At 48.1% G+C, this 21,870-nt stretch overlaps 4 protein-coding genes across 4 annotated transcripts; 3 read left to right on the plus strand and 1 right to left on the minus strand.

Moving 5' to 3' along the window:
- The first annotated feature begins 850 nt into the window (after positions 1-850).
- On the plus strand, positions 851-7,627 carry LOC131266979 (membrane-associated guanylate kinase, WW and PDZ domain-containing protein 1). The gene is made up of 3 exons (XM_058269694.1): positions 851-1,416; positions 2,593-5,347; positions 6,295-7,627. Exons 1-3 carry the CDS (start codon positions 851-853, stop codon positions 6,922-6,924), a joined length of 3,951 nt encoding a protein of 1,316 aa, XP_058125677.1. The 3' UTR covers positions 6,925-7,627.
- A 3,064-nt stretch (positions 7,628-10,691) lies between these two features.
- Positions 10,692-11,379, plus strand: LOC131260757 (protein mago nashi). Its single transcript, XM_058262571.1, has 2 exons — positions 10,692-10,989; positions 11,056-11,379. Exons 1-2 carry the CDS (start codon positions 10,729-10,731, stop codon positions 11,236-11,238), a joined length of 444 nt encoding a protein of 147 aa, XP_058118554.1. The 5' UTR covers positions 10,692-10,728; the 3' UTR covers positions 11,239-11,379.
- On the minus strand, positions 11,236-12,970 carry LOC131260756 (WASH complex subunit 1-like). The gene is made up of 2 exons (XM_058262570.1): positions 12,764-12,970; positions 11,236-12,705 (listed from the first exon to the last, which is right to left on the minus strand). Exons 1-2 carry the CDS (start codon positions 12,854-12,856, stop codon positions 11,386-11,388), a joined length of 1,413 nt encoding a protein of 470 aa, XP_058118553.1. The 5' UTR covers positions 12,857-12,970; the 3' UTR covers positions 11,236-11,385.
- Positions 12,971-13,567: 597 nt separating this feature from the next.
- LOC131261445 (protein lines) lies at positions 13,568-21,456 on the plus strand. Its single transcript, XM_058263478.1, has 4 exons — positions 13,568-13,728; positions 14,236-14,655; positions 16,833-17,700; positions 17,824-21,456. The coding sequence occupies exons 3-4, from the start codon at positions 17,035-17,037 to the stop codon at positions 20,419-20,421; spliced, it is 3,264 nt and encodes a 1,087-aa protein (XP_058119461.1). The 5' UTR covers positions 13,568-13,728; positions 14,236-14,655; positions 16,833-17,034; the 3' UTR covers positions 20,422-21,456.
- The last annotated feature ends 414 nt before the right edge of the window (positions 21,457-21,870 follow it).

Below are 21,870 nucleotides of genomic sequence, written 5' to 3' on the forward strand. Positions count from 1 at the left end.
ATTATCCGCTCGCGCTCGCGCGGTCACGGTGTCTCGTTGTGTTGTGAAGCGAAAAAAAGGGAACCGATTTTGGTTGGATCGTTTCAGTCTTGCCTTTCGTGCACTGGTGCTGTTACTGCTGCAAGCGAAGAGCAAAATGACGATGGCGACGACGACGACGGCGACGACGACGACGACGACGATGATGATGATGATGATGGTGTGACCCCCAGTGAAACCACCGAAATGTGCACCCCCGGGGACGATCGCCAATCAAGGTGAATTAAAAAGTTCGACTTCGATCACGCAGCGATCGCCGTTTTCGTGTCGTGTCGCTCGCTCGCTGGTGAAAGTGTATATTTTCGGTCATCATCTCGCCGACGGCCTCGACATTCCGGTTCAGCTGCGTTGCCCTTGCTGTGGCCGGAGACTGGCGTGTGTGCTGGACCTGACGGTGTGCGCGCAAGTGTGATACCAATTTGTTCGCCTGCGACTGCGACCTCGCACGGTGTTTTCCAGCAGTGCATCCAAGTGTTCGGTGCGCGAAGGTGCTAAAAGATTTGGTGTGAATCACCCCGTAACCGCATAGAAGAACGGGGTAAAAGTATTTTTAGTGAGACAAAACCAAAGCTCATTTGGGCTTCCCTCCCTTGTGCCGTTGCGAAAGTGTTGGATACTTGATAGCGCACGCGTGTGTCGGGTGTTACGTTACCGCCGGGGAATTTTCCTGCTGGCGGTTGCAACAGGCTGCTACTGCAGTCTGAAAGAGAAACGCGCCTGCAGCGTTGAGCGCATGGTTGCACCGACGAAAGGGTTGTTGGTGTGCACACTCTTCCCGCCCGGAAGTGCCGAAGAACAAAAACAATAAAAGATGAGCAAGGAGGCAACCGGCGGCAGTAACAACATGGGCGTGAAATCTGATTCCGGAAAGGATGTTACACACGGTGTGGGCGTCAGTGGGAGCGTTGATAACCAGAGCAACAACACGCGCCTGTCGGATATGGCGATGCTAGGCGGGAGCGGGATTGGTGGTGGAGGTAGTGGTACTGGCGCTGGTGGGGACGGTTTAAACAATCTCACCGGCTCGATGGACAATGGTGGCAGCGCGGGACAACAACCGCCACAGAACGGTATCGGTGGGCCGCCGGGCAACAACGGAAGCAATGGTAATCCGCACTTGCTTCAGCAACATCATCATCATCACCATCATCACCACCATCATCATGCATCGCAGCAGCAGCAACAGCAGCAACCGCTAACCAACAACAACGGTGGCGGAGCATCGATTGCGACCGGTGACAGCGAAACGGGAAGCTTCTATGACCAAAAAACCGACCTGTCCTCCTCGCATCACATGGACGACGAGGACGGGTTGGGGCCGCTGCCGCCGAAGTGGGAGAAGGCGTTCACGGACAGTGGCGAGGTGTACTTTATCGAGTGAGTATGGGGACGGGATTTAAAATTTTATAAGGTTTCATCAACTCTACTTCATACGAATGGAGTGTTGTCGAATAGTTTAAGATTGAAATTTGCTGGGTAAAAGGCATTTTTTGGTACCTTATCTGATAAGGTATAATCAATTCCTTAAAAATTGATTGCAAATGATTAAATATACACTAGTCACTTGAGTAATGTAGAGACAGTCGAAGTTGGGATGTACAGGACGTATATAGATCCTGTGATCACATACGCCTCCGAGACATGAGCGCTGATCAAATATGTCGAAACTCTCAGACCGAGTTCGAGAGGTAGAGACTCTGGATTTCTGCAAAAATAATTTCTGGTTGTTCTACAACAACGGATGGCCGGCTAAATTGTCTAAAAATTGCACAATTCAACACATGACAAAGAAGAAAATACTCAGTGATATATGTTTTAGTAGCGTTACTTTCACTGTGATTGACTGAAAATGGAATGGGAAAGCATACGAGATTCAAGGAGTGGGATAGTGAGAGTTCTGTACTACAGAGTCTTCTAGGACGGCACCTATCGTCTATTGTCGTCTAGAAAATAACACCACAACGATTAAGTTATTTTAAATAACGGCTGTGGTAAGCCCACGGAGGGGATAATGCGACCACGGATAATTGGGAGTCTAGTTGTTGTCAACAAATTGATGTGGCGAAAATTTATGTTTTTAATCTTGTGTTCCTTTACAACGTCGTATTTCTTTCCAACCACGATAAGCAATATTAAGGTCAGATTGAGTCTGAACTCAGATGAATAAAGCGTTTTTAGGAGAAGACCAAACATAAGGAAAGGCGTACATAGAGGGATCGTAGATGTTCGTTACGCTAAAGTTATAGAAGAAAAATTAGACTCACTGCATACAATACAATCTTTCGGAAAAGTAAACAAAAGTGCTGGACCACGCCCAAGCTTAGAAGGATTGTTTTTATTTATTTCACACTTTGTAAATATTTGCATTAAATTTTTACAAAAGCTCGTTTATCATTTGCAAAATGATATTTTTTATTATCAAAAAATGATGAAAAATTTTACAGAAAATTACAGAGCCCCTTCATTATTCTTCTTGTTTGAATAAAACTGTTCCAGCTTTTCGAACATATTACAACATGTGCTTTTTGCTTTTCTTCCTTGACTCCATTCCAGCCATAACACCGGCACATCGCACTGGCTCGACCCTCGGCTGTCCAAGTTTCAGAAGAAGTCTCTCGAGGATTGCCAGGACGACGAGTTGCCGTACGGTTGGGAGAAGATCTGCGATCCGCACTACGGGACGTACTACATCGATCACGTGAACCGCAAGACGCAGTACGAGAATCCGGTGCTGCAGGCAAAAAGAATGCAGGAACGAAGCGGAAGTGGAGCTGGTGGCCCACCGAATGGTATGTTGCCGGGCGATGGAAACGGCCCCGGTGGGCTTGACGGTCAGCAGGCGGGTGGTCGGGTGAACCACTTCACCAAGAACCCGGCAAATCTGCGCGGCGAGCGACTGATGACAACGCTGGTAAAATCGACCCGCGGGCTCGGCTTCACGATCGTCGGCGGAGACGACAACGTGGAGGAGTTCCTGCAGATCAAATCGATCGTCCCGAACGGACCGGCCTGGCAGGACGGGCAGCTAAAGATGGGCGACGTGCTGGTGTATGTGAACGACATCTGCGTGCTCGGCTTCACGCACCACGAGATGGTAAACATCTTTCAGTCGATCCTACCCGGCGAGGAGGTGCACCTGGATGTTTGCCGCGGTTACCCGCTACCGTTCGACCCGAACGATCCCAACACCGAGGTGGTGACGACGATTGCGGTCGACGGCCTGGTAAATGGTGCGCACGGTTCCGCGGTAACGGATAGCGATCTGAAGTTTCTGGAAAACGGAGGTTTCCTAGAGGATCGGCGGCCGGGCTCGTCGTCGGACGTGCAGCAGAAAAATCCACTGGCCAAAATCCAATCGGTGGTCGGTCCCCACGGGCTCGGAAACGGTGGACCAACGGTCACCTCAAATGGGGGCGATGTGTACTTCAACGATACGCTGTCCTACCAGCAGCACTACAACAAGGGCAAGGGTGGTCAGTTCGAGCTGCCGGAGCTGCTGCACATCAACATCGTCAAGAGCGACAATGGGTTCGGGTTCACCATCACCGACAGCTCGTACGGGCAGCGGGTGAAGAAGATTCTCGATCGGCAGTGCTGCAAGAACCTCCAGGAAGGCGACATACTTCTCAGCATCAACTCAATCCCCGTGAAGGACATGAGCCATAACGAGGTCGTACAGGTGCTGAAGGACTGTCCGAAAAACATCGAGACCACATTGAAGATCCAGCGGGGTCCAGGTGTGGGAGGTGGTGTTCCCGGAGCCACCGGAACCGCCTCATTACCTGCGAGCAGCAAGCTCACCAATAAGCTGCGGAAAAGCATCGAGCTGGCCAAGTTTGGCGGTGGAGCAGGTGGCATGCTGAAAAAGGATGGCGCAGGTGGTCCCGGCAGTATGGGTGGTAGCAGTAATTTGTTCCGCAGCAAAACACCCACGGCCGACCTGTACAGTACGCAGACGAAGGAAATCTTACCGACGCGTCCAAAAACACCACTGGTTGATACGCGTGCCCGTGCCAAAACGCCCTCGTTGCCGCTGGCCGAGCTGAATACGGATGAAATCGAGCTGGACATTGGCTCGAAGGGGGCGCTCGACGTGAAACTCGAGCTAAACCTGAAGTCAAACAGCAGCTCGCACGATAACGACTCCATCGCGAACGATATCGGGCTCTACCATCATCATCACCATCATCACGCGCATCATCCGGGGGAGGATCCGTACCATCACAATTTCCATGGCCACATGAAGCATGCGAGTGGTTTGGCGGATCGCTTGGGCGAACTGACTATCGGTAGCTCGAACAACAGCACGAGCGATACGGCGACGATCTATCACAACCATCAACCACCGGTTTCCTTCCATCAAAACCTCGGCGTTGCCGGTGGTGGCGGAGGTTATCATCACGTAAACAATGTTGGTGGTGGCTACAATCAACTCTACTCGCCGCCCATTGTGCCACCACCCCCGGTACCGCCAATCTCCGGGGTGGGTATGGCACCGTACCATCACGAGAACTGTTTCTGCTACGATTGCCAGGACTACCAGCGACAGCAACAGCAGCAGCAGCAGCAACATCAGCATCAGCTCATGAACCGACAATCGCAGATGCAGCACCAAATGAACAGCAGCTCCCCGCATCAACAGAACGCCCTGTACAGTCTACCTCCCCAGATGAGTGACAACATCGGCAAGCGGCTCAACGATTACCTAATGGATCGAAAGCGATCGATGCAACAAGGCGGACCCAATCAGCTTCCACCCGGCGTTGGCATCCCGCAATACGACAATCTCTACCTTCCCCATCACCACCAGATGCAGCAGGGGCTACAACATCATCTCCAACAACAGCAACAGTCGCCCGGTGGTGCTGGGGGAATGTCCCTGTATGATTCGCAGCAGCATCAGCAGCATCATCAGCAGTCACTAATGGCTCATGGCAATTTCTACGGCAACCACGGTGGCAACCCGCTGCCGTTGCACCACGGAAACGGGTGGCCAAAAATGGGCCCAGGTCACCATCAGCAGCAGCAACATTCGCCCTCTCAGCCACCGCCACCACCACCACCGCACCATCTTTACGGTGGTGGTCATCCGGGCAATAATGGCTACGGTGGTCTGGACGGCACCGAGTACACGCTTACGGAGGTGACCCTGGAGCGGCAAGCGCTCGGGTTCGGTTTTCGCATAGTCGGCGGTACGGAGGAAGGCTCGCAGGTGACGGTGGGACACATCGTGCCGGGTGGAGCGGCCGATAAGGACACCCGCATCGCAACCGGTGACGAGATACTCAACATCAACGGAGTGAATGTGGTATGTATGGGGTTGTAAAATTTAAAAGTAATATAATACCATTATAAAATAATAATAACAACACATTGAAGTTATCTTTTCCCTCAATCCACTCTTGTATTCCTTCAAATACAGTCTTTGCCACCAAACGGTATATTAAAAGCGAGTGACGTTGTCTCTTAGGCACCAAGATTTTAAAAAGCCCATAAAATTTTATCTCTGAGGCATCTCGTTTTGAGATAGTTAACAAACTTTTACCTCTAACGCAACAACTGAACATTTTGGTTATTTGACATGAATGTGAAGATTGTTGTTTTATGTAAGAATTATACAAAAAGTAACTGATGCAAAATGATTAACAAATTAAAAGTTTTGTAATTACCAAAATTTTGAAATCATTCTTTTGATTGTAATCATCCTTTCGTGTTTCCCGGCTATGAAATTACGTTCGGCGCTGTTGTTTGGTTTTCGCAATGCACAAACAAAAATGTACTCGGAAAATCGGTAAATGAAACACATGATAATTGGCGTTGATTAGTTTATTTTATTAATGTTTATTGTTGTTAAAGCATAGTTTTCTAGAAAAACCACAATCAACTATTCTACTCTCTTGTGTTCGGCTAGAGACAACAGAAAATGACTACCACGCAAAACCAGATGCCTTGAGGACAAAAGTTGATGAGTAATTTCAAAACTTGATGCCTTAGAGACAACGCCACCTGCTTTCGAGATAAAGTTTGGTGACAACGACTGTATTTTAAAGAGGGCAAATGTTCTTCTCACCTAACGTGTAATATAGGTATTACAATACAAAAGCCAGATTATTGTCAAATTGACCCGCTGGTATGATTAGTGTTAAAACGATTTAAATTTTTCAGTACAAACAATTATTTGTTTCAAGATGGGTTAACATTTTCCGATTTGTACATTGCTCTTTCTTCTCTTTTGTTTTATTTACGTGTGCACAGGAAAACGCCTCCCATCATCGTGTGGTCCAGCTGATGGGTGAGGCTGGCCTGCGGGGTCAGGTTACCATGATTCTTCGTCGCCGACAGCTCACGAAGCCAATGGTTCCGCCGCCACCACCTCCGCCACCCAACCCACGATATCCATACAACGTGCTGGTGACACGGAAGGAGAACGAAGGCTTCGGTTTCGTGATCATCTCCTCGTCCGGCCAGTTTCTTGGCTCGTCGATCGGTGATCTCATTCCGGGCAGCCCGGCCGAGCGATGCGGCGAGCTGAAGATCGGTGATCGCATCATTGCCGTCAACGCGATCGACATCACCGGCATGAGTCACAGCGATGTGGTCAACCTGATCAAGGAGTCAGGTCTGCAGGTGAAGTTGACGATCGACAGCCCACGGGACGGAATTATGCATCCCGCGATCGGATCGCTAATCCAGCCCAGTGTACCCACGTCGGTGGCAGGTGGCGGTGGTGGTGGTGGTGGTGGTTCGATTGCTGGAGGGGGCCCGGTCAACGGTTCCGGACCAATGCTGAGCTCCAACACGGACCTGTACGTGAGCAGCAACAGCACGGCCAGCGGCAGCAACGGTGGACCGACGATCAATCGCTACCCGGCGATCATTTCCTGATTGCGGCTGAGACTTCAGCAGCAGCTGAGCGAACGCTCCCCTCCTCACCCTCAGGCCAGTGCTCCCGACGACGAGCGGCGGGAGTAATCGGCCGAGTCGGCCGTATCATTTACCAAAGTCCTAGTATGACCTACCGCCGCCGGTCGGTAGCGGTTGGCAGGTTTAGTTACAGACTTAAGTAAGATTAACAAGAGCACCCGTTGTTGCCCGTTGAGATTGTGGTTCAATGTATTACTTGTTTGTGAATGGTTTTCTTGCCGCAACTGTTTTGTTTGTCATTTCATTCCGTTGTTGTTTCTTTTTTGCATTGCATTTGTTCATTCAAAACAACCACGGTTAGATTTTTGTGACGAAAAGCTCATATGTTTTTCTTTTCTTTTACCCAGTGTGCACATTCGCTTTGCAAGTGCACTGTCCTCCATCTTCTCGATCTGACTTAACACCGGGACGTGGAACAATACGTGGGAATATGTAACAAATAATTCCCACAAAAGTTACTATTACCATAGCGTTTCTTTTGCGATTGGCGGTCTTTACCTCCGATGTTTTCTTTACCATGTGAATTTATTGTTCTGTCTCTTCAGTTTCGCTTCCTCGCCAGCAAAAGCCTCCGGTAAAAGTGAGCCTACGAGGAAGAACTTCGTGGTTCACACACACATGCGTTGAAAACGGAAAACAAACCTAAAAGTTCCCAGTGCATGATGCAACGAAATTTACCGGAGAAGAAAATGATGATGATTTAATAATTTATAGAGGTTTTGAGCCGGGAGGCTTCTTTCACCTCTTTACCGGAGAAGAAAGAGGTTTTGAAACAGGCACGTATGTTTGGAGCATAAGGGAGCGAATGAATGAAAATGCTGGAATCAAACCGTTTCCCCAAAAGGAGAAAAGGGCAGAGAACAATTGTTAAGGTCTTTTGGTTTATTATTTTTTACGATTACGCAGTTCCGCTTCATCGGAACTGTGTTTTTTGGGTGTATGATTATTCTTATCAAAACCACTTGTCCGAGTTTGATGGTGCTACAGAAAGAGAGACAGATGGTGTGTGTTTATGGTTTTTGAGAAAGAGAAAAGTTAAATTTTACTGCGGCCGCAAAAATTAATATCAAGACAAGACAGATCAGGCACTTACTGACCTCACCTCCAAATCTCTGGAATGAACTGATGTAAAGTTTTTTGCTCGAACACGAAACAAACAAACAAACAAACAAACCAACATAAAACCAATGTATTCCATCCTGTGAAAAAAATCTTGCCTTACACCATTTAGCATTACGTAACCGTTTAGCGGAACCTGTGTGAACCGGGACAAAACAAGCTAGAGGAAGCTCAATATTTTAAAAAGCAAATCAAACGTAAGGCGCATATTGTTGACACACACCGAGAAGAAAAGAAAATACGTGTGTTACTGTTATTTTGTACCTAGCCAGTTTTTAAAGCAAGTAGAACATTTTATAGGAAGAATTTTTAACAAAACCGCCGGGCGCTCGGCAGGCAGTGTACGTGTACCCTGCGCTTGGTGGCAGCAGGGATGGTTTGGTACATTTTTGCATTTATTTAACCTGCATAATCTGCTCATCAACGCCCGTTGGCATTTACTTTGTGGAGAACGTTTGAAAGTGTACTGAACCCGGTCCACATTGTGCGACACAAATGTGCCGCTAAACTTAACCACAATGGCATCCACCCCACATATCGAAGGAAACAATCTTCCCTGCACTATACTAAAATAGACCAATATTGATTACCGCAACGTATTGTGTGTACCTTAAGGTGTTGCGAGAAAATGTAGTATATATCGAGCGTCGTATTGCACCAATCAAGTGTAAATATTACAATAAGCAATACTGTTAATCTACTTAAGAGAATAAGCTCTCTCTCTTCATCTCATGGTTTAAAAGGTATTTAGTGTACTACTTCCCTTTTTTACTTCGGTGAGTTTTCTTTTGCCCAACATCCGCATGTTCGGCCGGTAATACAATCTTTTTGGTGTACATATAGATAACCCGATGATGTGAAAGTTTGGAAAATGAATGGCTATCATGGCTTATGGGGCCCGTGGTCTAAATCAAATCAAGTGCCTCCCGTTTTATTGTACGTACGTGTAGAAGAGGGACGTAACGTTCCCGTCCCTAGGTCTTAGGTGCATTTTATAAACATTTACGTTACGTTGTAGAGTGATATTCCAAATAGTCGACCGAAAAAGTCGTACGAGATGAGCTGTAGAGAGAGCAAGAGAATGAAAATATCAGTTATGAATCCCATTTACATCGCCTTACACTCAAGCCTGTCCTTTTTATCCAGAACAAACGACTGGGGCATAGTTAACAACAGTATACTGCAGGACGATGCGCAGCTTTAGAGTTATTTTTACCTTTGTGAAGCAACGTGGAGCTAGGATCGATGTACGCTGTGCTACATTTGCCGTACTTTTTGAACTTAAGTTATGCATACTTAGGCATTATTACATATTGCACGAAAAACTCTCTTAATATTCAGTCTAGTGGCAATGAGTGTTGTTGAACAGATAGAATCGTTCCGTATTACTAATAGCGTGCGTTTTGTCGCACCTCCACATGGGACGCGTACAGAGCGGTAAAAAAGATACGTTTTGAAATAGAATAATTCTTTACAGCAGTTTTTGTTGGGTGTATTTCGTTACGATAGACTTCTTTAACCAATCTGATGTTACATGAAACTGCTCATTAAAAACATAATAAAGGAAACGAAGTTGAGAGTTTAAAAAAGTACAAAAAAATAACTCGTTTTTCTCATAAGTTTTAGTCTTGCCTTTTGGGAAAATTATTTTGATGCACTCGAAGAATTTACATTTCATTGTCATAGTTGTATCTACACCCTGTGTGTTGCAATTTTCAAAACCTGCGTGGTGACATACGATCCGATATGTTTTAGAACAACCAGTACAAATTTGGTAAGTCCTTTAGTATAATTCGTAATTAATTCGTAAAAAACCACACTACTTCACAACATTTCTTATGATTCGTGACTGCTTCTTCTTCTTCTTTCGCTATGCGAGTCGGGGTATATCCTCCTACGCTAAGTCGAACGTTTGTTCCCTTACTCGTAATCAGAGGCGTACCGACTCTGTCCGAACTCCTATGAAGGGGCTCGTCCTTTAGGACCGGCTAATAATAGCCATATGTCCACCCGCCGGCCACGGGAGGGATAATTCCTTCCGTTGTCAGGACACAAGAACTCGTGGTCCGCTTGATTGACTCAAACAGAACGAGATGTGCGGCAGCTAGGATTTTTCTGACCTGAGCTCCAGCTCGGGGTGACCACGCGGTCGTGCCGTAACCTTACTTTTCCGCTAACCCTTTCAGGAAACTTGTGCACTGCTAACATCCGCTCTGATGCACTACCGAACTGGAACTGTCCGTGACTGCTAAACTTATAACATGCTTTCTTTGACTCAAAAAAAAAACAATATTCACCTATCCTATCTTGAATGCATCGTTCTTTTGCAATGAGAATTTGAGTTTGCTGTGTGCATGACGGAACACTCACCTCTAGGACACGAGAGTCTTATCTCAAATAAAAATATAGTAAATGTAAATCAGGTCCTTATCACTCCGTGGGATAAACATAACGTTAGAACACCTCAAATAATAGATGTTTTACTGCTTTTCTTTGCAAAAATGGGTTCATGAGTCCAATCTGATCCGAACCCATCAAATGGGATCCAATCCTTTGGAATCCGTAAAGGGAAAGATTGTTCGGGTCTTCCGATCTCGATTCGGCTTCTGTCAACACTAGTTTACGAACGCGAAAGAACGCCGTAAAATGTCGTCGGAAGATTTTTACTTGCGTTACTATGTAGGACACAAGGGAAAGTTTGGCCACGAGTTTCTGGAGTTCGAGTTTCGTCCGGATGGCAAACTGCGGTACGCCAACAATTCGAACTACAAGAACGACACCATGATCCGGAAGGAGGCGTACGTGCACCAGTCGGTGATGGAGGAGCTGAAGCGCATCATACTCGATTCAGAAATTATGGCCGAGGACGATTCCCTCTGGCCTCCGCCGGATCGTGTCGGTCGGCAGGTACAGTTAGCGGTAACATTTTCTTTCCTTGCGACAGTGAAATTGATTATTTCCTTTTGTCTGCAGGAGCTGGAAATCGTCATTGGTGACGAGCACATTTCATTCACTACCTCCAAAACGGGCTCGTTGGTGGACGTCAACCAATCGAAGGACCCGGAAGGATTGCGCGGATTCTATTATCTGGTGCAGGATCTCAAGTGTCTAGTGTTTTCGTTAATTGGGCTTCACTTCAAAATCAAACCAATCTAATCGAATGCACGTTGGTTTGGAGAGATTTATTATATTTTAGACTCAACCCTCATCCGGACCTGACGGCTTCCCCGTACATATATTGGATACAAGTTCCAAGCCCTTGTAATATTTAACAATAAAAAACATATGAAGGACACTTTTCGCTCATTCCCAGTCTTCTTCATTGCTTTCGCTAGCCGATGCATCCGTGGCGAGCCTTGCCGGTGGCGGAGGAATCAGGGCGGACAGACGGTCGATGACATTGCTAGGTTCCTGCGCATCGCGGGTACCGGATATTCCTTTGCGGCGCATTTGAAGCTTGTTATGAAGATCATCGATGAGACTTTTCGGTTCGGTTGTGCCGGCTTTGCTGTCTGTCTCCCGCCGGCCGGAGGGGTCGTTATGGCGAAGGTTCGCTTTTCCCGCACCACCAGCCTGTCGGATTGCTTCCATCAAGTTAAAGTGTGCATCACCGGTCGAGGGTGGTGGTGGTTTACGATCGGTTTTGCTCTTTTCCGTAATGTCGGCAGATGTTGGTTTCGGTTCCGTGGTAGATTCATGTGTTTTGTTAGGTTCTGTCGGAGGAGGTGGGGGCGGTGGTGGTGGAGGAGGAGGCGGAGGGGGTGGTGGAAGTGCCGGTGTATTTATTGCGATGCTTGGCATACTACTTGTCTCCGCCGGAGGTACCTGGTTGGCTTTCTTGTTATCCGTCTCCTCCAAATGGTCTGCTACGTCAATCGCACTGGTAAGATCCTCAAGTGAAGGCAATTGTTCGATGATTCCCGCTAGCTGAAGTGATGGCGCAATCAGGGTGCTGTTGCCCACATAGTTTATGTTGCTTACGATACCCGGTAGATCCGGTAAATCTATCGGCACGTCCAGTTTAGGAGCGTCGCTCAGTGAAGGTGTGTAGAAAATGTCCTGACTCTTCTTCTTCATCCGACTGCGAATGATCGGTGACGAGGAGGATAAGATTTTCTCCTCACGAATCGTACTTCCGTGAGACGAATCTTTGCGTGACGATCGTTTCCAATCTTGTCCCCTATACTCATCAACGTACGTGTCTTCGTTGAACAGTAGCAGCGTGTCTAAATACGCTCCCATCTGGCGCCCAGTCGGCACTTTGTTCGCGAGATTTGTTGTCCGATCAAACGGAAAGATTCGTTCATTTTCACGGGGAGATTTCACATGGTAGAATTGTATCTTCTCCAGCAGCGTGTGTGATGGAATGTATGGTTTATCCTTCAAGCGGTAGTTGCACTCCGGCATACCGATTCCGTTGGTCGGAGTGAACGTCGGTTCCAGGGCGGAATCCATATCGCTGGCCGGATACCGGCTGGGAGAGTAGATGATGATGGCTTCCTTCGTGTCGTGCAATCGACGGACGTCTTCGTTCACCTTCTCAACCCTGGCGTCCAGCGCTTGCAGTCGGGATCGATTCTGGTCAATGCGTGCGTTGATTTTCCCGAACACATCCTCGATTACCTAGACGAAGATTCTCATTTAGAAACGAATCATGGACCGTCGGCTTCTGGTTTCATACCTGATTGAGATGTTGAAAGGCATTGATCGCGTCGAGGATAGTTTCCTCATGGCGCATATCATGCTTCACTATCGGCACACTGTACGTATGCATTGTGTAGCGACTTTTTCTTTGGCAAATTTCAAGTCAACACTTACATTACTATTCCTTCCCTAGATACAACAAAAATGTTTCACCGCTGCGAATCAGTCACCGATGAAAATCATCTCGCAGTTCGTAAATAAACTTGACAGACCTTATCAATTATGGTAAATTCTTTATTTTATAGAAACATTTCTTTTTACCATCTTTCGTGGTACTCGCAATCAAAGCCAAAGTTTTACTTAATATTTATAGGCAGTTTTCTACAAAACATTAGTAATATTGGCATTCGCTTGATATCGATCGTTTGTTTTAAATTTGTTTTACCATTTATTCTGCTGTGATTGTTGAATGTTGTGAATGTTAGATTCAAGGTTATTGCAACATTGCTTTTCAACAACTAGTTTTGCTTCGTTCATAGTGCCCTTGGTTTCACTGATCCAGTGTTGTGTTGGAAATTGGTGCTCCGGAAAAGAATTGAATCTTTAAACTTCGATCGGATATAGGATAAGTTGCCATTTTCAACATTTTCTATGGGGAAAGCATTATTCGTTTCCAACGTAAGAGTCCTTATGCATGATAACAGATAAAGATGCTGAAACTGGGATCGGATTCGATAGCTCCCAGAAGGGAGCGAGTTAAACAATCCATTCCAGCTCCGAGGTTACGTCTCTAGTGTACTACAGCCGCCGCCATTTTAGAAAAAAATCGTGTGTGTAACAGCGAGCTGGATTGTCTCGTTTCGTTTCGCGAAAAATCGCCGCGTCAGAAACATTTTTTACGAGTTTGCTATCGTAAAAAGTGTTCACAAAGGTGTGCTGTCGCGAGTGGAAAAGCAGTAAGCTTCACGCATCGTTCAAATTGGCATCCCCAGCAAACGGGGCGTAAGTGTTTCGTGTCCTCAGTGGTGCTAACCTGTGCTGGCTCAATACGAGGTGCCTTCCTCCGTTGCTGTGCTTTTCCACTTCTGAAACCCATACGCTCGGGAAGCAACAAGTGGGCAGTGTCGCGTTCCGCGTGGAAAACCGTCTTGCGCTGATCGTCCAATATGGTGCTGGATGTATTGCAAAAACTTAGGAAGAATCCATAGTTCATGTTCGCGCAGTGTCGTGGGAGCGTTTTTGCAAAACCGCGGCAAGCTTCCGTATGCAAAAAGGAAATATTTTGAAAAGTGCTACTGTTTTTTGACACTTACACACTCACTAACACCGTGAAGTAAAAGTCTGCATTTTAACAGGAGGTTTCAATTGGTGTGCGTGCCGTGGTGCGGTGATCCGTCGAGTGTGTGTCGTACGCGATCTACGCTCCAAGCAACGTGTGTCGATCGAGACGGCATGAGACGCGCGAGTGCGAAAAGGATGCCTACAGCTTGTTTCTTGATCTTACGTGAGTGAGTAAGGGAGAGTACCGAGTGTTCGGTTGTGTTTTTCTTCTTACTCCTGCTGGCGATCTTGTGTGCGTGTGTGTGTGTTTGGTAATGTGTTGTGGCGTACGTGCATGAAGCTGAACGATACGCGGCGCAAAGGAGTTTGGATTAATGAAAGCATATCCCATGGTGGGTCGGAAAATGCGAATGAAACTTACCGTTACAACAATCGAAATAGTAACAGGATTAAATTGATCGTACGCTGGTCTCCGAAATGCATCCCACCGCACCGTAATACTGCTGCCCCGCAAACAATAGCGAGTCGCTCGAATGTTGCGTACAAAGTTGCAGTAGCTGCGGTAGACCCTTGATGCTTGCGCAGCTTTCATTCATTCAACTTTGGCTGCGGAACCGTTCATCAACACTTACGGAATATTTTATAATGGTAGGTTGTATGTTTTTATTGCTACGAGAAAAATCCATTGGCAAGTCGGTAAACGTTCGTAGGACTGACTCGACAATAAATAAAAATGTTGCAATTAAATCTCATCTCATGATTGCCATATGGTGCAAGAGATGCTGCCATTTCAAGGGTTCTGTCTATTGTTTCGTTCATAGTCAAGTGCATCGTAAACTTGTCTCTGTATGAATCGTATCTTTGAAATTTTCCTTTTAGATGATCACAGGAACTAATAGGAATGTCGTTTCCTCTAGGCTTACACACGGTTCTTAGGAATTTTGATGACTTCCGGGCACCATTGGACCATTCGAGGCCTGTGCCCGTGCGCGCACGCGTATGTGTGTGCGTGTGTGTGCGTGTGTGTGCTGGAAAAAGAAAAGAAGAATCAAACGACCCCGCGCGCGCACACACGGTAAGGGCTCGAGGGCTAACCACGGAGAAGAAGGTGCGTGTGTCGGCTTGATGTCGGCGGTCCTATTCGACGAAGAGCGTAGAAGATGGGTGAAAAACGCAAGACACATTTCTCTGATCTTCCCGAGCGCTGTCTTTTGCTTCTCCTTTTGGTTCTTTTGTTTCTCCATTGGTGGTACAAACCTTTTTCGGTTCGGGGAATCGTTTTTCTCGCGGAGCCCGTGTGCCGTACCGTCCAGGGTGCGGGCTGTGTGCGTCCGAAATCGGGCATCATGAATTAATCGATCCGAGGTTTTTCTTCCTTATGTCCCTGTTGTTTCTTCAATAATTTTCATCCGTCACCCGTCCATTGCCGCCTGTTGCGTGCGCCGAAAGTGGCCACTTCTTTTTTCGTTCCCACTTTTTTTAATGGTCAACCATAGTGTATGATCCACACAAGATTGCCGTAGAAGCTCTCTGCATCCCTGCAGTCACGCCACACACCAAGTCCGTTACACCGTCCGTTCGTCCATTCGCGTGCGTTGGTATTCGACCTTGGGGCTATATTGCTCTGCCGCGTTGCGCCGCGCAAAGCAACGGCTTCGGTGGCCTTTGGAGCCAAAGTCTGCGCTGCTGCCAGGGGGTGATCCGAAAGACGAAGCATCTCCGAGCCGTAAGACGGCGGACTCGCACACTGCCACACAGCAAAACACGTCGGTCGTACGGAATTTTGGTTGATGGAAGCCCGTATGGTGGCGTGGCGGTTTCTTCCGATGTGCAGCGAGGGAGGCAGCGGCGCGGGATGAAGGGGATCGATATGGTCGGGCGCATACCACCACAAGCCCGCGGATTATGATCGAGCATATGCGAATGGAATCTCTCTCGAATGGGGTTTCTCGCTGCGAAGAAGAAAGGTGATGAATGGAAAGGTTATGTTCCTTCGCACGTAAACCAACTGTGTTTGAGACGGAAAGGATTGCCGACTGTATCTAGATGATGTTCTCATTTTACAATGAATGTTGAGTATAGAAGAAACTATACTTCCAGGACTAAATATGTTAAAATTGGAAATTGCGTAGTAGAAGTAAAAATAAAAATAGGGGAAAATAAAGTGCGTTCCAACAGGGATGGTTTAACTTTCCTTAGCCATGAACTACATAGAAAAGTTTGCATTATTAATAATGCCAATTGGTTCTATTGTGTTACAGAAGACACTTATTGCACTATTTGGTGAAATCCGGTAAATGTTCATTGAAGACGGTGTCAGTACAAGTCAGAAAACTGAACCAACATGAACCATGGAACACGGATCCCGTCGATGCATAATCTAAATAATCCTAAATAAGGAATAATAAATAAAAATCAGTGATCATAGTGGTCAGACACAAGAGAACACATTCTTTACTATGTTTTTCTCATAGCGCACAACCATCTTGTTTAGTTTGACCTCTTACTTTCCTTTTGCTTTACTTTCTTTCTTCGCGTAAATATAGTATGTTAAGCTAAAGGAATAATCAATGTAGGTTACTTGTAGTTCTTAACGTATATGGGAAACCCTGATGAAAACAAAATTTGTGGATGCCAAGGTAACCGTTATAATAAAGCTACTTAAATGCGATTTGATACCGTTTCGAATCGAAGGTAATTGTGTGTGTATCCCTAAATCAGGTGTTAAACGCAATACGAAAAAGTTCAAATTAGTTAAGAATTCAAAGCATTAGAATATTTCTTACAATTTGTACTTACAATTGTTCTTCTCCGTTTCGTTTTAGTCGTTTCGGCAAGATGCGCCTAACACACGCCACGGTACACCCGAATGCCACGTATCGGCAGTCAAAAGTTTAAACACAAGTAGAAATTAATTGCTAAGCACAACATTCGGTGACCCACATCATTTTGGGGAAATTTTTCTCCACGAAGAAAGCAACAGTTGCAGTACAATCTCGTCCGCTCTCCGTCTCCCCTCGCGAGCGCATGGTGTTTCAAAACGGGCACGAATCGTCGACGGGGGGTCTGGCACCCGACAACTCCGGCGGTGATGGTGAAGACATCGTCGATAGCAGCACAAGCAGCCGCATTATGGATACCGGCAATGGTATGCCAAGATCCTCACCGTCATCCTCGTCGATCGAATCGTCGTTAACGAATCCCACCGTAGCTTCTCCGTTGAATGGAACCGTCGTCGTCTCGGGCAGCAGTGGAGGAATGCCCACCTCCTCCCCATCGATCTCCGCTGCGTGTTGTACAGTCGGCAGTAGTGGAGAACGAAATTCGCACGAACAACCGGTGATCAAGCGGCAAAGGATAGAGCATGAGGATCCGGCGGGTAGCGAGAGGACAACGGCTGTCCGACAGGTGCTGCTGCAGGGAGGAAGTGTAGTGGATCGAGGTGGAAGTCACACGAACAGCAGCACGAGCACCAACGGGGGGATGATGGTGGTCGTTGCGACAAACACCACACCTCCGAGCTCGAGCGGGAACTCCTCCAACTCATCGTCGGCCTGTTCTTCCTCCACCTCCTTATCGTCCTCGCCGTCCTGTTCGTCGACGAAGCTGATACCTTCCTCCCTGGAGCACTCGTCGGACGATGAACAGCAGCATCAGCAGCAGCGGCACCAGCAACATCAACAGTTACAGCTGGCTCCACAGCATTTACCACCTTTCACGCAGCACGAAACGACGGTACCTTCCAATCACCATCATCACCATCATCATTCTTCACATAATCATCATCAACACAATCAGCAGCAACAGCAACAGCAGCACTATCAGCATCACATTCCGGCAACGTTGGATGACTGCCATGCCCGGTTTCAGGACGCGATCGGTCGTCAGTGTCTCTGCTCACTCGATTCCGTCGTCCTGCTCGGATGCTTCAAAGCGTACTATAGGTACGAAGACCCCAATAGTGAGGTACCGTCGGTCGTGCTCCCGCTGGCAGAGTGGCCCTTCGAGCAGCTGCTACGGTTTCTCTCGAATGTGCAGCTACTTTTCGACACCTACTTGAAGCAGAACATCAAGGGCAATATCTGCGCGGGCGTGATGGAGCTTTGCAACTATCTAATCCGCAGCGACGACCACCAACAGCAGCAGCACCTCCACCACCACCACCACCAACATCATCACAATCTCCTCCTAAACCACCACCATCAGCACCACCTCCTGCATCACCACGCCCATTCGCTTCCCGCACGGCCAACGAGACATGACGGTGGGCTGGCCACGCTCGACATCGACGAGCTGATCGGGCTGTGCAGCTGCAGCAACAAGTACCTCAGTTACCTGGCGGGGCGCATACTGTCTTCTTTTCTGATCATCGTCAAGGACGATCCGGACGACGACCGGTGGCTGGAGAAGCTGGTCGCTAATCTGTTCGACTTTGGCCACCTGGATCTACGTGCGGTGCGCAAAATTAGCGCCAGTCTCGAGGTGATCAAGCGCATCGTTGAGTGGAAAGACGAAACGGAACATCCGCTCGACGATGACGTAAGTGGTGGTGTTGGCGGCGGCGGCACACCGGGCGTTGTGGACGAAGATATCGGTGGACCTTCGGAGTGGCCTCCGGGGGGAGGTTCTGGTTCTTCTGGGTCGGTGACGGCGTCGACGATGGCTGGAGGCAGTGGTAGTGTCTACGGTATGCCTCCACTGGCGGACAACTACTTTGCGGCGCACTATCAGTACGGAGCTAGCGATGGAGGAAACGCCGCGGCAAGTAGCATTTTCCATCCCGCCGGTCTTTCGGGTGAATCATCCTCGTCCTCGACAACGACGACGACAACGTCCAAAGCGCCAGGATCGTCACCGTCGATGGGCTCCTCCTCCTCGGCGGCATCTAGTCAAGACCACCTGCACCACCATTCTGCTTCAGTCCCTCCCACACCACCACCACCACCGCCACAGTCGACTCAAGCCGATGGGCATCATACCGGGCATGGCTGCCGGTACGTGACGCTCACCGACTCCGAGAGCTTCGACACGACACGCATCAAGTTTGAGACGATCAACATCCTCGGTGGCAAGTGGTCGGCACTGGTGAAGCACATCAGCTCGCTCATCCGAGCTCAGGCAAACAGTAGCAGTGCAGCGGTGATGGTTGCCACGGAAACCTGCATCCTTACGTTTCTGCGGCTGTGGGAAAGCATTATCAGCGTGAAGGCGAATTTGTCGGTGGTCGAGACGCAACCGTTTCACTCGCAGCTCGACAACTTCCAGCTGCTGCTGCTGGTGACGAAGAACGCCGTCATCTACCGGCAGATGCTGACGCTGTTCAACGAAGCCCTCTGCTACGGTAGCACGCTCGCTCTGCAGGACCTCATCCCGGAGGAGGTGGGAAGCTTGGCACACAACATCGTGCGCTCGGTCAAGGACTACCGCATACTGGACAAGATGCCCAAGTCGTCGTACAGCAACCACCTCGGGTTCCTCGGCTACCAGGGGCAGATGGTTCGCTATCAGGATCGTCGTTTGCAGCGCGTTGTCTCCGACTCAATGACGCCCCCGAGTGCTGGGGGATCGGCGACGGTGGCGGCGGCTTCCGAGACGTGCTACGATCGGACGTTGCTGCAGAAGATGGCCCTGTTGGTGCTGAAGGCGGTCGCCGTGATCGTGAAGGAGATCCGGTGCGACTCGAGTGACTCGAGCGTGGACAGCAGCGACTTCGACATGCAGGAGATACAGATGATCGAGCGCAGCATTCGGGACGTGGTGAAGAAGCTCGAGACGTTCCTGAAGGCGCAGCTCGAGTTTCACCCGGAAAGCCACCTCAGCAAGGTGCTGATACACCTGTTCGACGACCAGGACGACTACCTGGTGGAGGCGATGGTCTGCACGCTGGACGTGACCTCGGGCATCTCCTTCCGCAACAACGCCTTCCCGGAGCTGATCGCAATGCTCAATCCGGTCTACACGTTCATCGAGTTCTCGAACCTCGGCCCGAACATCACGCACCTCTTCCTCGACCTGCTCATCAGCCCGGAGACGTGCTTTCTGCTCTTCCTGTTGCGCTTCCTCAAGTACATCCGCCAGAACTGGTCCATGTTTACGCAAAGCTGCTACAACTACTACCGTCACAACAGCTACAGCAATGCGGCCACACTGCTGCAGAACCGTGTCCGGGCGGCGGCCGCAGCTGCAGCCTCCACGGCCGGCGCTGCAGGCAGTGCGCTCGTACTGCCGGGTGACGCGACCGGTGCGACCGGTGCGGCCAACGTCATCCTGGACAGCGTGATGACGGTGCTGATCAGCTTGCGAATGCAGATCAGCCGGCTCGTCGCCGACACGCTCTTCCCGTACAATATTACACCGATCCTGCGGTTGATCGAAAACTGCGAGAGTCTTTACGAGGGCAACGAGTTGAGTTGAATTGCGGGGGCGAAGAAGAAGGGAAGAAGAAGTTTTGATGCTGTTCTTTTACGCATGTTCCGCTCCGAAGGTCCGCGGAAAAAGAGAGGGGAACATGTTAGATGCACTATTGGGCAAAACAATGAGACAAGACAAATGATCAAGGAGAGAACTGCATGCAAGAATCCTTTTAATCATAATTGCCTACTATTGTAACCTATTAACAGCTTTTGGTTATTTAATATATGGGAGGGTTAACTATGGATCGTACATTTTAATATACGGATGTAGGAGAACTCGACATTTCGAACGCCTGCTGGTAGGCATTCGTAAAAACTCAAACCGATATAAACTTATTGTAAATTTTAGTTGGTTTGTAACCAATCTCTCTTAGTTCATCTAAATTGCATCTTGAGTCGTTTTTGCATAATCCTAATTTACCTTTCATGTTTACATGCATTTCTATCCTTGTTTTTTTGCGGAGTAAAAGATTGATATCTTTTAGGGTTTAATTGTTTTGCTAACCATTGTATATCGTTTTCCAAGTTTGAAATCGCGGAAAGAAAACACGAACAAAATATGTTGGAAAAGTGTCTTAGAATGAGGCAAAACCGCGGTGTTACGCAACGACGATGCGATACAACATTCCATATCGGTTAAAACAATGTTTACACCCTTTTCATTAAGAAGATAGTTTTTAAAAACGGAAAACAATAGGACTGAATTTTTGTACAATGCTCGCGACAACTGGTTCCGCTGCTTCCCGGGAGTGTTAGTTTTATTTTTTTAATGTAGAAGTTTAAGAGGAAATTAGAACACTCTCCTACTGAGCTCTGTACATAGTACTTAGGTAAGCCTAGTTGAATGCAGTCTTCCACAGCAGTAGTACCAGTGCTTTCTTTTGTGTGTGTCAGTCATTAAAGCCGTCGAAAATGTTTAAAGAACAAGTTCTACGCCGTCCCGATGACGGATACTTGCTGCCAATACTAATCTTGCCGATTGTGTGCCGAGATCCGCACGTCACTTCTTGTGAGACCCTGTACAAATGTTCACTACGCTTGTTGCGAACGCAACCTGCTTCTTTCCTGTTGGGGTTTAAGAAATAAAAACGGTGATTTTCGTTAACGGCCTTGTGGCACGTTTTAAAAACTTCACTCTATTTATTCTGGGTACAGGAAAAAGGCCTTCAAGTGATCGTGCATTTGCTTTTATAGTGGCCGAACGCACGTTGGCCCCCACCCCCGGCTTAGCCCGAAGTTGAATGCAGGCCCGAAGATAACGAAATATTTCCTGTCTGTGGGACGGAGCGTTACGAGCGTTACGCGTTCGTAACATTGCCCCCCGAGTAATTATGCCGACTGGGTCATATTTACTTTACTCCGTCCTGTCTCTCGTTGTTTACTAAACCGCTGTCACTTTGGACCTCGTGCTGGCACGTCATCACTTCCATCCTGCTTGACGTCAAGCACT

Source organism: Anopheles coustani, chromosome 3, assembly GCF_943734705.1.
Source record: "Anopheles coustani chromosome 3, idAnoCousDA_361_x.2, whole genome shotgun sequence".
Classification (NCBI taxonomy): Eukaryota; Metazoa; Arthropoda; class Insecta; order Diptera; family Culicidae; genus Anopheles; species Anopheles coustani.

Coding starts and splice junctions, on each gene's coding strand:
- LOC131260756 (XM_058262570.1), bottom strand. CDS start 12,856: ATGCATACGTACAGTGTGCCGATAGTGAAGCATGATATGCGCCATGAG. Junction 12,706..12,763: donor CCTTTCAACATCTCAATCAG/GTATGAAACCAG, acceptor ATCTTCGTCTAG/GTAATCGAGGATGTGTTCGG.
- LOC131266979 (XM_058269694.1), top strand. CDS start 851: ATGAGCAAGGAGGCAACCGGCGGCAGTAACAACATGGGCGTGAAATCT. Junction 1,417..2,592: donor GGCGAGGTGTACTTTATCGA/GTGAGTATGGGG, acceptor ACTCCATTCCAG/CCATAACACCGGCACATCGC. Junction 5,348..6,294: donor ACATCAACGGAGTGAATGTG/GTATGTATGGGG, acceptor ACGTGTGCACAG/GAAAACGCCTCCCATCATCG.
- LOC131261445 (XM_058263478.1), top strand. CDS start 17,035: ATGGTGTTTCAAAACGGGCACGAATCGTCGACGGGGGGTCTGGCACCC. Junction 17,701..17,823: donor AACATCAACAGTTACAGCTG/GCTCCACAGCAT, acceptor CAGCAACAGCAG/CACTATCAGCATCACATTCC.
- LOC131260757 (XM_058262571.1), top strand. CDS start 10,729: ATGTCGTCGGAAGATTTTTACTTGCGTTACTATGTAGGACACAAGGGA. Junction 10,990..11,055: donor CGGATCGTGTCGGTCGGCAG/GTACAGTTAGCG, acceptor TTTTGTCTGCAG/GAGCTGGAAATCGTCATTGG.